The sequence below is a fragment of the Cicer arietinum genome, chromosome 7, assembly GCF_000331145.2.
Source record: "Cicer arietinum cultivar CDC Frontier isolate Library 1 chromosome 7, Cicar.CDCFrontier_v2.0, whole genome shotgun sequence".
Classification (NCBI taxonomy): domain Eukaryota; kingdom Viridiplantae; phylum Streptophyta; class Magnoliopsida; order Fabales; family Fabaceae; genus Cicer; species Cicer arietinum.
Genome location: NC_021166.2, coordinates 30,941,266 through 30,954,360, shown reverse-complemented (window position 1 = coordinate 30,954,360; position 13,095 = coordinate 30,941,266). Strand labels below are relative to the sequence as shown.

The 13,095-nt window shown below is 30.0% G+C and overlaps 1 protein-coding gene across 1 annotated transcript; it reads right to left on the bottom strand.

Annotated features, from left to right (window-relative positions):
- Positions 1–3,678: 3,678 nt before the first annotated feature.
- On the bottom strand, positions 3,679–4,403 carry LOC101499448 (uncharacterized). The gene is made up of 3 exons (NM_001364875.1): positions 4,291–4,403; positions 4,098–4,142; positions 3,679–3,952 (listed from the first exon to the last, which is right to left on the bottom strand). The coding sequence occupies exons 1-3, from the start codon at positions 4,338–4,340 to the stop codon at positions 3,850–3,852; spliced, it is 198 nt and encodes a 65-aa protein (NP_001351804.1). The 5' UTR covers positions 4,341–4,403; the 3' UTR covers positions 3,679–3,849.
- Between the last annotated feature and the right edge of the window lie 8,692 nt (positions 4,404–13,095).

The window sequence follows — 13,095 nt, the reverse complement described above, 5'->3', positions numbered from 1 at the left end:
CAGAGTATGCTCATGCATTTCATAGTACATGGTGACCGCGACGGGGCCATGGTGATAGTGGTGACCGTGATGGGCCACGTGATGATGCCATGTGAATTGTTAGTTCATCTTATCCTTGCGGGGATTGTCGCGTCATGCTGATCTGTGAGAGATTGCACTCTAGAATGTGCTGATCTGTGAGCGATTGCACTCTAGAAAATCGTGTTGGTCTGTGAGCGATTGCACGCTAGTAAATCGTGCTGATCTGTGAGAGATTGCACCTTGGTAATTAGTACTGGTCTGTGAGAGGCTGTACAATTATGATTTACGCCATTCGAGGAGGGTTTTGGTTTGAAATTCTGGAATCATGCATTTTGGCATATACACATTGCATTAGAGTGTTTGACATGTGAGTCATGTTTGTTATACTATGATGATTGTATATACATATTCGGTTGTTGTTGTGATTTGCCGTAATTGCTTTGTTGTTGTGATTTGCCGTAATTCTCATATGATTTTGATTTTAAAAATATAAGTCTTATATTCAAGCACACTATACTCCAGAGGCAAAGATCTTCTCTTCGACTAGATAGATGAACAACTTCATACTATGCAATAAGAGGATTTCCAAAGTAGGTCTTTTGAGGTTATGATATATTCATGAGTTTGACCACGTGGGTTTGATCCAATGATGAATATTTAAATATCAAATATTCATAATTTGTTATACAAAATTATCTAGTGGATGAATGAAATGATAGATTTTCCATGAGAAAGTTTTGTTCCTATACTTGTAGTTCAAATTTATTCAAGAATAGTATTGTTCATAATCATTTCAAATATATCTTCTATGAATCACATCAAATAAAGATATTTAATCCATTATAAGAATAAACTTCCAGTTTACTCCTAATTCATACCCTTGTTGCTCCTTTCCAAATGATGGATGATAGATGAACAACTTCATACTATGCAATAAGAGGATTTCCAAAGTAGGTCTTTTGAGGTTATGATATATTCATGAGTTTGACCACGTGGGTTTGATCAAATGATGAATATTTAAATATCAAATATTCATAATTTGTTATACAAAATTATCTAGTGGATGAATGAAATGATAGATTTTCCATGAGAAAGTTTTGTTCCTATACTTGTAGTTCAAATTTATTCAAGAATAGTATTGTTCATAATCATTTCAAATATATCTTCTATGAATCACATCAAACAAAGATATTTAATCCATTATAAGAATAAACTTCCAGTTTTCTCCTAATTCATACCCTTGTTGCTCCTTTCCAAATGATGGATGATAAGATGATTGGTTTTGATTGATTTAGCCGTTTGAAGCGGAGTTGGCTTTAAATTTAATTTCAATCAAGGACAAATGCTTAAAATGCGTGTATTCTCCAATTTTTGTTTTGATGAAGGACTTCAACTTGTTACAATTCAACCTTCAGATTTTGTTTTGTTTTGTGAGAGGTTGCATTATTAACCATTTCTTCTAAAGGATAGCCGACACATTTGAGCATACATCATAGATCATTGAAGTTTTAATAAATTTCACCATATTTGGTTAGTTTTATATTGTTGAAATGCATTATAATATTTCCATTATCTTGCACTTGTAGTTCTGTTTTATTAACTAATACTTATTCTTATCATTAGATAAATTTCAGCATTAATATTAATTTTTTATTTAATTATAATCAATAAATAAATATATAACGCTGTTAGTGTCTTATATGACATGAATATATATCGGTGTCCAGGTCTGTATCGTGTTAAATATCCGTGCGGAGTTTTGGGTTTCATAGTGTTATATGACATGAATAAATGATTATAAGTGAGAGATGTCCTTCAACTATAAGTTGTTGTTATAGTTAGGTCCAACAAAAATTCACAGTACATTACTACTTTTGTTTCAGCATGTTATATTTGTCTGACTCAGCTATTTAATGTTATTTTTTTTCTGTAGAGGATTTAAAACGATGAGTGGTGCACAAGTGCAAAGTGCTTCCTCTGTCTTGGCCATACCAGGATCACAACAAAGTAAAGGTTCGGTAACTGAGACGAGTGCTGCAGAGTCAAAGCCAAAGAAGAGAATCTGCTGTGCTTGCCGACACAAAGAAGCTGCGAGATGAATGCATAGTAGAACACGGTGAACCAGCTTGTGCGAAGTGGATTGAGGCTCACCGACTGTGCCTCCGTGCCGAGGGATTCAATGTTTAAAATTTTGTGATGAGGAAAAATAGAAGTCATAAGTTCAAGAACTCAATTGATTTTATGAAATTAATAAATATTTAGGATTACAAATTATTTGTTTTACGATTACACCAGTATTATAGTTGAAGCTCTGAATAAAAACAGGGAAGTTGATTGCTAAATACAATTCAGAATTAATGATTTCTATCATTTTGAATTTTGAGGTTATACTATACTAGTCGTGTTTAGACTGACAGTTGGAATGAAATTTCAAGTTATTGTTATTATTACTTGTCATCTCTCATTTTGTTTTTGCTTTAGTGTAGCAGTTAATGTTTTTGCACTCAAATCAATTGGTTGGCAGATAGGTCCTGTTAATCAACAATTGCCCTTACCCATTTTTCATTTCCCATTCCCACTGGGTCCTTTTTGTTGAGGAGCAGGAATTGTTGTTTAAAAATCAAAAGACGCAAAATTTTTCAATTTTTTAGCATTTTTCTTCCTTCTTTGCTTGATACTTGTGTGGTATATCATTTGTGGCACTTGTTAGGTGCAAAGTAACGATTCTTTTATTCAGAATTTTGAACCATGTTTGTCAGTAACTGTCCAAAATACATTCTAGAAAACCTTGGTTTGTAGGAGTGTCTTTATTTTGCAGCTCTTTTTGAAATATATAGCAATACAGATTGAGTATTCTATAAGCTGTGCTTTACCAACTGGATCATATGGTCTCTATTTAAAATCCTCCATAGCAGGTATAATGCATTTGTTATCTTTACATATGCACTTGCTACCTAACAGTTAAGGGACTTGGATCTCCTGCAATGAAGAAGATCCTGCAGTTTTCAGGCATCTGTTTCAACCATCTGATAAAAATAAGGTGGCTCAGATTTAACCTGGAACAAATCAGCTACAAAATTTAACTTGCAATATGAGTCATTCGATCTTCATTGGTCGGTCAAAATCCTCATTTTTGCACCAATTAGTGACTTCAGGGAATGGGGAAATTCATTCCCAGCTGTAAGTATCTGTCTCATTTGCCTCGAGTTCAAATTTCAAATCCTTTGTATCAGACAATTTTGGGGCCGCTTTGTGAAAACATTTCCTAATTTTATTTTCTAAAATTTGTGTTAGTTTTACATGGTATTAAGAGTTAAGAGACTTTTGATGTAAATAATTATTTACATTTTTCAAAACAATGAAAATGTCAAAAAAATGTTTTCATTATTTCCGAAAATGTATCTTCATTAAATAATATTTCATCTTATCTCCATGACCGCACTTACTTCAATAGTCTCTTGTCAAATTAAAATAAATACACATTTTAAGAAATGAAAACAAGAAATATTTTTACAAAGTAAACAGTAAGCGTCATCTTTCAAATTTAGTCTGGTAGTTATTTTGTTTTCTTTTATAGCATATATGAATGCTCTTTGCTAATGTGGATGATGGTGTCCCTGTGTTAGCAGCATTGCAAAAGAGATTAACAAACAAAATTTATACTTCAACTCCATTAACCACATCATGCCACAACATGGCTGTTATATAAATTGTGTATCACTCATACAAACATGAAGTAACATAACAAAACACACATTTATTTAGTACAAGATTACATTATTAACTTCATATTGCAAAACTCATGGCAACTACATTTGCATATTTTCCTTAACGACCGCAGGTGCAGTTAGTGCAAGTGCAGTTAGAACCACACTTGCAATTCCCACCATGCTCAGCAGCTGGAACATCCATGATAACAGTCTCCAGGTAGCTGCACAAAACAATGGTAGCCATATTAACTTATTAAGCATATTTTTGTTGGTTTAATCTGCTAGCTTTGCATTGAGTCTAGGAATTATTAGAAACATGTAAGCATTGAATACACAATACAATGGACACCAAACGCAAACTTTTACCTCTTCTCAGTCTCTACAATGGTTACACCGTAGTTGTTTCCCTTCCTGAATAGCATAACATAGCATATGATGGAGAATATATATAGTTAAATCAAACAGTTGTAGTCGATGGGATCATTTTAGATTTATGTATGGAAGTTTACTCCAATATAATACGCATGAATCTTGTAGTACTAAATGGAGAAGCACTTACCCGCACTGGTTCTTGTCAGCGCAGTTGCAGTTGCCACATGAGCTTGACATGTTTGGTTCGGTTGAAGAAAGAAAAGCTCTTGAAATGAAATTAACTGTAGAATTAAATGTTGCTACTGTGCCTTCAAGCTGTGAAGCGTTGTCCTGTATTTATAGTTGACGAAAGAGCAAATATGATTAGAGTTCATCCTTTATTGAAGACCTCACAAAAGCATGTGATGTGAGAATATATTTATCTGAAGGAATCAAAATCATTGAGGCTTAGCGTCCTCTGCTCCTCTCATGTCAATTTTAATTTGGTTCTTGGTTGAGGGAGTCACGTATTCATATTCTTAGATTCCATTACTTTTTAGCTCTTTTTTTACATTCCCTTTCCAAATATAAAGACTACTGAAAATTCGTTCCCCTTATGAATGCTAGACTGAAATTCAGTAAACTTCTTTATTCTACTTTGAAATTAGTATTTTTTCTATCTAATCATTATTGCTCCTCCATTTTCCTTCCTTTCAATACTAATTATTCTTCATAAGTTTTTGTCGTGGAGATATGGGTTCTTGTATTCGGTTCAAAAGTTTAGATGCCCAATAATTTTGTTATTGTCAATATATTCGGACAAGGTTGATGATTTTTCAAAATGAAATTGGATTTGTCTTCAGAAATTTAATACGTAGAACTAAAAAGCTTAATTTATCTCATATATTTTTGTCTAGTGATAAAAGATATGTATTGAATTTTTGGTTGAGTGTTTGATTTTCGGAAGTGGTCAATGAAGTCTAATGTCTTCACTATTTTGAATTGAAACATCATCTTTTCTCTTTAAATTTTTGTCATAAAAAATAAAGGTTTAATTGCAGTTTTAACCCCTCTATTTTAGTTGAATCGCGAAAGTAGTCCCCCCATTTTGTTTCTCCCTAGTTTTGGTCCCCAAACAGAATTTTGATCCAAAACTTGATGAAATTTCATTTTTTAAAGCCTTACTAAACCATTTATGATAATAGATTTTAAGTACAATTGTTGCACATGAGATCTTGAGACATGATATGACTTACATAAATGCAAAAAAATAAAATTTCATCAAATTTTTGACCAAAATTATGTTTAAGGGACCAAAACTGGAGAGAAATAAAATGGGGAACTACTTTCGCGATTCAGCTAAAATAGGGGGACCAAAACTGCAATTAACCCAAAAATAAAAGAGTAATGTTATTGGAACACATAATATAATACAAAGACGTATAAAATGTGGAAGTCATGTTTTATTTTTCATAAAATGTCAAAGTATTGTGTTTGAGTCAAATTTTGTGATTTAATAACATTAGGAACAATAAAAAGGTTAATTTTTGTGAGAATAGGAAATTCATATAGAGTTAATTATCATTGTTTGATCAATTTTATAGTCAAATAGGAATAGATTTACAATTTAGAAATTAAATCCGTTAATAGAATCTGTAATAGGTCTGAAACTCTTGAATCAGTTGATTAACAGTTTTCTTAATCTGCCCGAACTTAAATTCGAAAATCTATCTTTTTAATTTCATTGATTCTCAATTTGAAAGATATTTATACTCTGCGGTGGCCTTGACTACTCAATTGTTTTTTGGATAATTTAGTATATTTTTATATTTTAGGAGATATTATAGAGTTAGTGAAACCAATTATGTATAAGTGTTTTGAAAATATTTTTGGTCCATCCTATAAAAACAAAAATTAGTGACTTGACTCATTCTTTTATTCTCATTTATGACAAGATTTTATGACAATTCATGGTGTTTTCTTGCCATAATGTGCATCAATTCATTTTAAACACCTTTAATTTATTTTTAAAGGAATGTTATAAATTTAATTATAAGTTTTTTTGTGCAATTAAGAGAGAACAAAAAAAGACTATTGTCCTTTTTGTATCTCATGCATTCATTTTTTTTAAACTAAAATTATAATTTTATTATAATTGCCTACAAAAATAATTCTATGAAATTTTTGGTTTCGTAACTATTAAAAAAAATATAAAAAGGGTGATGTGACAATCTCTAAGTTATTTATTTAATTAAAATTAGTGTGTGATACCCTTCAATATATGGTGAACTCTATTAGTTAATCTAAATTAACTCATACATATAAATACACATGATTTCAATTGGCTTTGTAACAACCTAATAAAATTAAAGAAATAGTAATTATTGGTAGTATAATGTTAGAATTAAGTGCATTTCAATTTTAGACAAGAAATCAATGGTAATAGTGCAACGTAAATAGCTTATATGTTCATACATTTACATTAGGCATTTTGTTGCCACACCTATTTGTCATTAGTACACTCTCAAAATAATTTTCTAAGTCGTAAATTCCAATATCTATCGGTGTTGAATTCATTACTGCCTCATGAGCTATTTTTCGTGCAAATTTAGAGGTGTTAAGAAAGAAAGCGCCTAAGGTAAGGGCTTTTCCCCATGCAAGGTTAGACTAGATATTAAATTAATAGTTTATAAGATATTGATATATGTCTTGATGTCTTAAAAGAAAAATATTGATTTTTATTTGCCTTAAAGAATTTAACTATAATATTTTGTTTTTATGAGTAATATGTTTGATGTCATATATTTGATGTAAAGTTATTATTTTTGTGTTGTTTATGTGTACTTAATTATAAAGCTATTATTTTTATTATGATCTCATGAGTAATATTTTTTTTAGGATGTCTTTAATTTAAAGTTTCAATTTTTTTGTTATTTCATTTCGATGTTTTGATTTTTAAGAAATCTATATGAGTCTTGGGGGAATTGGTGTAAAATTTTAATTTTAATTATGATAACATGATTAAGTTGACTTTTGTGATGTGTTTAGCGGCAAACCTTGATTTGTATGTCTAAATGACTAATAATCAGAGAACACTTATAGTAGAAGAAATAAAGTTTATATTTGTATGTGTTATTCGTTATTTGAGTTTTGATGTTTATCAATAACACGTCGTTAATCCAATTTTATAGTTTATAAAATGAAAGTTACGACTGTAAGACATTTATTCACGTGTTTGTGTGTTATATATTTGGGATAACAAAATTATTGACTCTTGATTGTAAGCGTCTATGAGAATCAAACTTTGATGTCTTATGTGATTAAAATTTAATCTTAAAATATTTTATCTTTGTGGTTGCCTTAGTGATGGGTGATTTGTGTTTTAAATAATATTATTTTTGTGGTTGCCTAAGTGGCTTGTGATTTGTGTTTTGAATATTTTATCTATGTGGTTGTCTAAGTGGTTTGGTTGGTGGTTTGTATTTTAAATATTTTTATCTTTGTGGTTGCCTAAGTGGCTGATGATTTGGATTTTAAATATTGTTATCTTTGTGATTGCCTAAGTGGCTAGTGATTTGTGTTCTAAATATTATCTTTGTGGTTGCCTAAGTGGCTGATGATTTGGATTTTAAATATTGTTATCTTTGTGATTGCCTAAGTGGCTAGTGATTTGTGTTCTAAATATTATCTTTGTGGTTGCCTAAGTGGCTGATGATTTGGATTTTAAATATTGTTATCTTTGTGATTGCCTAAGTGGCTAGTGATTTGTGTTCTAAATATTATCTTTGTGGTTGCCTAAGTGGATGTTGATTTGTGTTTTTAAATATTGTTATCTTTGTGGTTGCCTAAGTGGCTGATGATTTGGATTTTAAATATTGTTATCTTTGTGGTTGCCTAAGTGGCTGGTGATTTGTGTGATTATCTAAGTGGGTGGTGATATGTATCTTTGAGCATCATTATCATTTCATGACATATCATATGCATCTTTGTGGACGCCTGTGTGGCTGGTTTCATTTTCCCCATTGGTATGGATAACTTCTGTGTGGATGCCTGTGTGACTGGTTATATCCGGATCATATATGTTTAGGAGCATGCATAACTTGCATATATTTTATTGTTAATTTATTTTGATTTAATTATTTGCTCTACAGTTGCTACTTGATTTATTTTTATACATTCTATGACTTTTGATACATCCTTGAGAACTATTAAAGAATCAATTTTTTAAATCTTTTATTACGAAAAGATTTTATATTCATATTTTATGGTTGTTAATTTATTATTTGATTTAATTTTGTTGTGGGATAAACTGACCCCTTACACCAACATTTAGGTACTAATGATCTCAAAGAGTTGAATGAATGATGTTTGATTGGTGCACGCACGTGGGAAAATGAGACTTTTACTTAAAAAAAATGTTTTGTATTACTAAATTTTTTGTAGTACATTGTAAAGTTATTTACTCTTCATCATTAACTTTTAATAGAAATGTGGAAGTGAGATTTTATTTACTAGTAAATAATTGAATGCCATTAATTTCAGTCAACCTTTCTTTTGAATTTCACTTAAATATAATTTATTTTATTTTGGAGCATAAATGAATATTGATCTAATAACTGGAATATTAATTTGCAAATAAATGAATAAATAATATTTTAGTAAATTGCATTACATTCTTTTACAAAAAAAAAATATATCAAGTCATTTTATGACGCATCTTCAAATTATTACATAATGAGCTACTTCTAAGAAAAAATAATTATAGTTGTTTCTAAAAGAAAACAAATATTTTTAAGTAATTTTTGAATAAAAATTTGGGGCGTTATATTTCCTTTTCTTAAAAAACTTTATCACTTGATTATTGTGGAGTTGTGGCGCACACGTAATAGAAATTTTCAATATGAATGCAATGCGCTCAATAGTTTTAGCTAGATTCTCAAAGTGGTTATCTTTATATATTTTTTTTCTATACTTTTTTCGCTTTATACTTTTTTTTTACATCAATCTAAAAAATTTTAAATTTGTTAAATCGATTCTTATGTACATGTTCGATCTATTCTTATTCGATCTAACATCAGACATTATAATAAATATTTAATTATAAAATCAATTAAAATGATAAGACAAAAAAAATAAACCAGTTAAAATAATCGATCTCATAAATGTATTTTTTTTATATCAATGAAATTTGAATCAATGTAACAAATAAAATTCAAAATTGATTTATTACATCAATGAATAAACCGTTTTAAATAACTATATTTTTTTAAAAAAATTGATAACTTTCATTTTTCATATATGCATAATCAAAGTTTCACAAATTATCCCATTATTCTATTAACTAGTGTTTCTCATACAACCATAATTTCATACACAAATATTTTATAATTAAAATATCAAGATAAGTATATGCCTCAAGAGGAAATTTGTGACTAAAATCTCTACCATTTAAATATCTAGATGCTAGACTAGTTTTAAATATCCTCCAACGTTCAATGACATCCCATTTCCATTTTTTTTCCAAAAATTCAGAATCAGGAATATCTTATTTTCCCTATCCCATTTCACCTACATTACAAAACAAATGGAGGAGTTAGTGTATAACATTAAAATATATTTATGAAAGCATATATATACTAAAATATTCACAAAATTACAATTACCTTGATAGCTTTCCATATCTAATTTTTCAAGTCGATATCTATGTCGTCCCAATCATGCAGCAAAATACTAACCAAGTTTCGATCAAGGAAGCAACATGAGCCTTAGAGTTTTTTTATTTTATTTATTTATTTATCCTTGAAGGTAATATAGTCAATTGATCTAAATTAATCGAGAACTTCTTACCTATCATACATTTACATTTCAACTTTGTCATACTTGTACCACACCTACCTTTTCTTTGAGTAGATTGAGGACCACCACAATTTGCGAATGAGCTGACGAATTGTTCATATATTCTTTTTAAAAAAGAATAATAATGGTATTAGTAATCCAAAATAATGGAGAAAAACAATTATAAGCAACCATGTCATATATTGATAAAAACTATAAACAATCAAAGTAAATATTATTTATTACCATTTTATTTTTTAAGAGCCTTATGTTTCTTCAATGAAAGTAAATAGTTTTTGTGAGAATGGAGTCTCAAAAATATAAAGTGTTGAATCTAGACTTTCATTTGGTCCATGCAGGCTTTTACCTTGGAGAACCATTGATCACTTTTTAGTAGGATCACTAACTTAAAACATTTGTTTTGTTTGGGATGCCATAACGAAAGGTTCGTCCTTATATAGTACCTTTTCAAGGTCCACCAATGTAAAACCAAATTCATCAATTTTAATACCACTATTGATGTCAATCCATTTGCATTTAAAAATAGGCACTTTAAATTTAATGAAATTGACATCTCAAATCACTTCAATGGCCTCAAAGTAAGGTTGAACCTTATCAATGTTATTCAATATATACAAATATGCTTGAAATACTTCCTCCCATCCATGCTCTTAAGTTTTAAGACTCGTATACCATTACCCACATATGTCCCCTCGTGACGATACCTAGAAATTCCTATAGCTTTTGCTTTCGACATATAGTCAGAACAAAACTCAATAGCTTTTTCTACTATGTACTTTTCAACAATAGATGCTTTAAGACGACGTGGATTCTTAATATATTCTTTTAAAATCTTCATGTCTTGCTCCACTGGATACATCCACTTCAAATAAATAGGACCACATAATTTAATCTCCCTAACTAAATAAACAATTAAATGCTAGACTAAAATTCAGTAAACTACTTTATTCTACTTTGAAGTTTGTATTTTTTCTATCTCATCCTTTTTGCTCCAATTTCTTTCCTTTCAATACTAATTAATTATGTCAATACTATGAAGATATGGGTTTTTGTATTCAGCTCAAAAGTTTAGATGCACTAGAATTTTGTATCAATATCAATATAAATGTTAACTATACATGTTACTTTTAATTATGCTGAGAGAAGTTATTTTAAATTAAAATTGTTAAAATCTTATTTGTAATCTATAATATCCCAAAGTAGATTAAATATATTTGCATAGATTTATAATGAAAAATATTTTTTAAAGAATCTTGATAATTTATATATTATTAATGATTTTGTAATAAAAAAATACAAGGACGATGATATTCACATATTAAAGATGGAATTTGTTGCTAGGGTGGGATGTCACTACCACATGCTTGGATTGATAGATTTTTTTAACAATGTTATATTGATAGATAAGTTGACTACAAGAAACTTGACTTATAAGAACAAAAAAAGCTTTGGGTAAAATTCTAAACACCGTAGGTATACAGCCAAAAACCTATACGGACGACACTTTTTTTCACTGTCTATACTCAACATATACCTATAATTTTTTGTTGTCGCTATAACCTATAGTGGCAACATTTTTTTGTTGGACAAAACTGAAAGTTTTACATATGGAGTTTGCGCCATGGCCATAGAGTTCTGCAAAGATTAATAATTTCTATACCTAACAATTTTGTGTGCTACTGTACTATTTAGTGATAGTCATATTATGTGGGTATTGGGTTGACAATAAATTTTTTTTTATCCGTAGGCAAATTATTTGTTATTTAATATTTTATTGTGCAAAATTAATCAAATTATAATGTAAATATATATATATATATATATATATATATATATATATATAAAATCAAAATGAAATAATTGTGCCATATCATATATTTAAAATAAACATAAAGTCTTACAAACATATCAAATTAAAAATAGCTAATTCATATCCACCTAATTGCCAAAATTCCACTTTCATCAATAAAGTAGTTTTTAATTTTCACCTACAAGCAATAAAAAAAAAACACAATTGAACATAATATTACTGTTTAAAAACAAAGGAAACACTACAAGAAAAACTGTTATTACCTACGGCAAATTTTATCTTTACCCACGGACTGTCCATAGGTAACGTCAAATTACCCACGGATTACCCACGGACACGAGTTCCTAGGTAAAGAACTCTCATTAAATACTATAACTGAGATATATTGGCATATAAGTTAAACACTACAAGAAAAACTGTTATTACCTACGGCAAATTTTATCTTTACCCACGGACTGTCCATAGGTAACGTCAAATTACCCACGGATTACCCACGGACACGAGTTCCTAGGTAAATCGCTCGTAGGAAAATATTTACCGACGGACAAGCTGTGGGACACACTTACTTAGGGATTGTCCTTGGGTAATATGACCCACTGAGTCTCCGTGGGTAACATTACTCAGATTTTCCGTAGATAAAATAGTAGATAGTTATCGACGGAAACGCCGTAAGTTACATTACCCACGGATCATCCGTGACAAAATCTACTATTTTATATTTGATAATGATAATTTTATCCATGAATTGTCCGTGGGTAATGAAAAAATGATTTTAATTCTATTTTTGTTTTTTTACAGTTTCCTGTATTTTTTAATATATATTTAAAATTAATTGTAAGCATATTAAACATCATTGTCAAAACAAAGTGAAATGATATGTAAATAGTGTTTTCAAATTACACCTCCTGACTGCCACAAGTTTCAAAATAAGGGCAACTTGCACTACCATAAGTTTCAAAATACACATTCTCACTACCATAACTTACACATTGTCACTACCATAAGTTTCAAAATACACATAACCATAAGTTTTTCAAAATACACATAACCAAAATACACATTGTCACTACCATAAGTTTCAAAGTACTACTATACGAAACTAACAATGAAATAAGTACTACTCATCGCCGTCATCATCGTTAGACTCATCCTCGTCATAATCTGGATGACGACGACGACGGGATGACTCAGCCTGTATGGAAGCAACACTTTTTGCCACTGTTGCTAGCTGTATCTGGAGCTCTTTAGTGTGTTGCTCGTCCTCTTGTCGACGTTGCTCTGCTTTCCTTAGCTCCTCCCGCGCCTCTCGTGCCTCGTGTTCTACCGCTTTTGCTCGCTCCTCAAATG

Bases quoted from the DNA above. Each gene is read 5' to 3' on its own strand.
- LOC101499448 (NM_001364875.1), bottom strand. From the start codon at position 4,340: ATGTCAAGCTCATGTGGCAACTGCAACTGCGCTGACAAGAACCAGTGC. The intron at 4,143-4,290 runs GTAAGTGCTTCT...TATGCTATTCAG, and splicing joins GCTGACAAGAACCAGTGCGG to GAAGGGAAACAACTACGGTG. The intron at 3,953-4,097 runs GTAAAAGTTTGC...TGTTTTGTGCAG, and splicing joins ATTGTAGAGACTGAGAAGAG to CTACCTGGAGACTGTTATCA.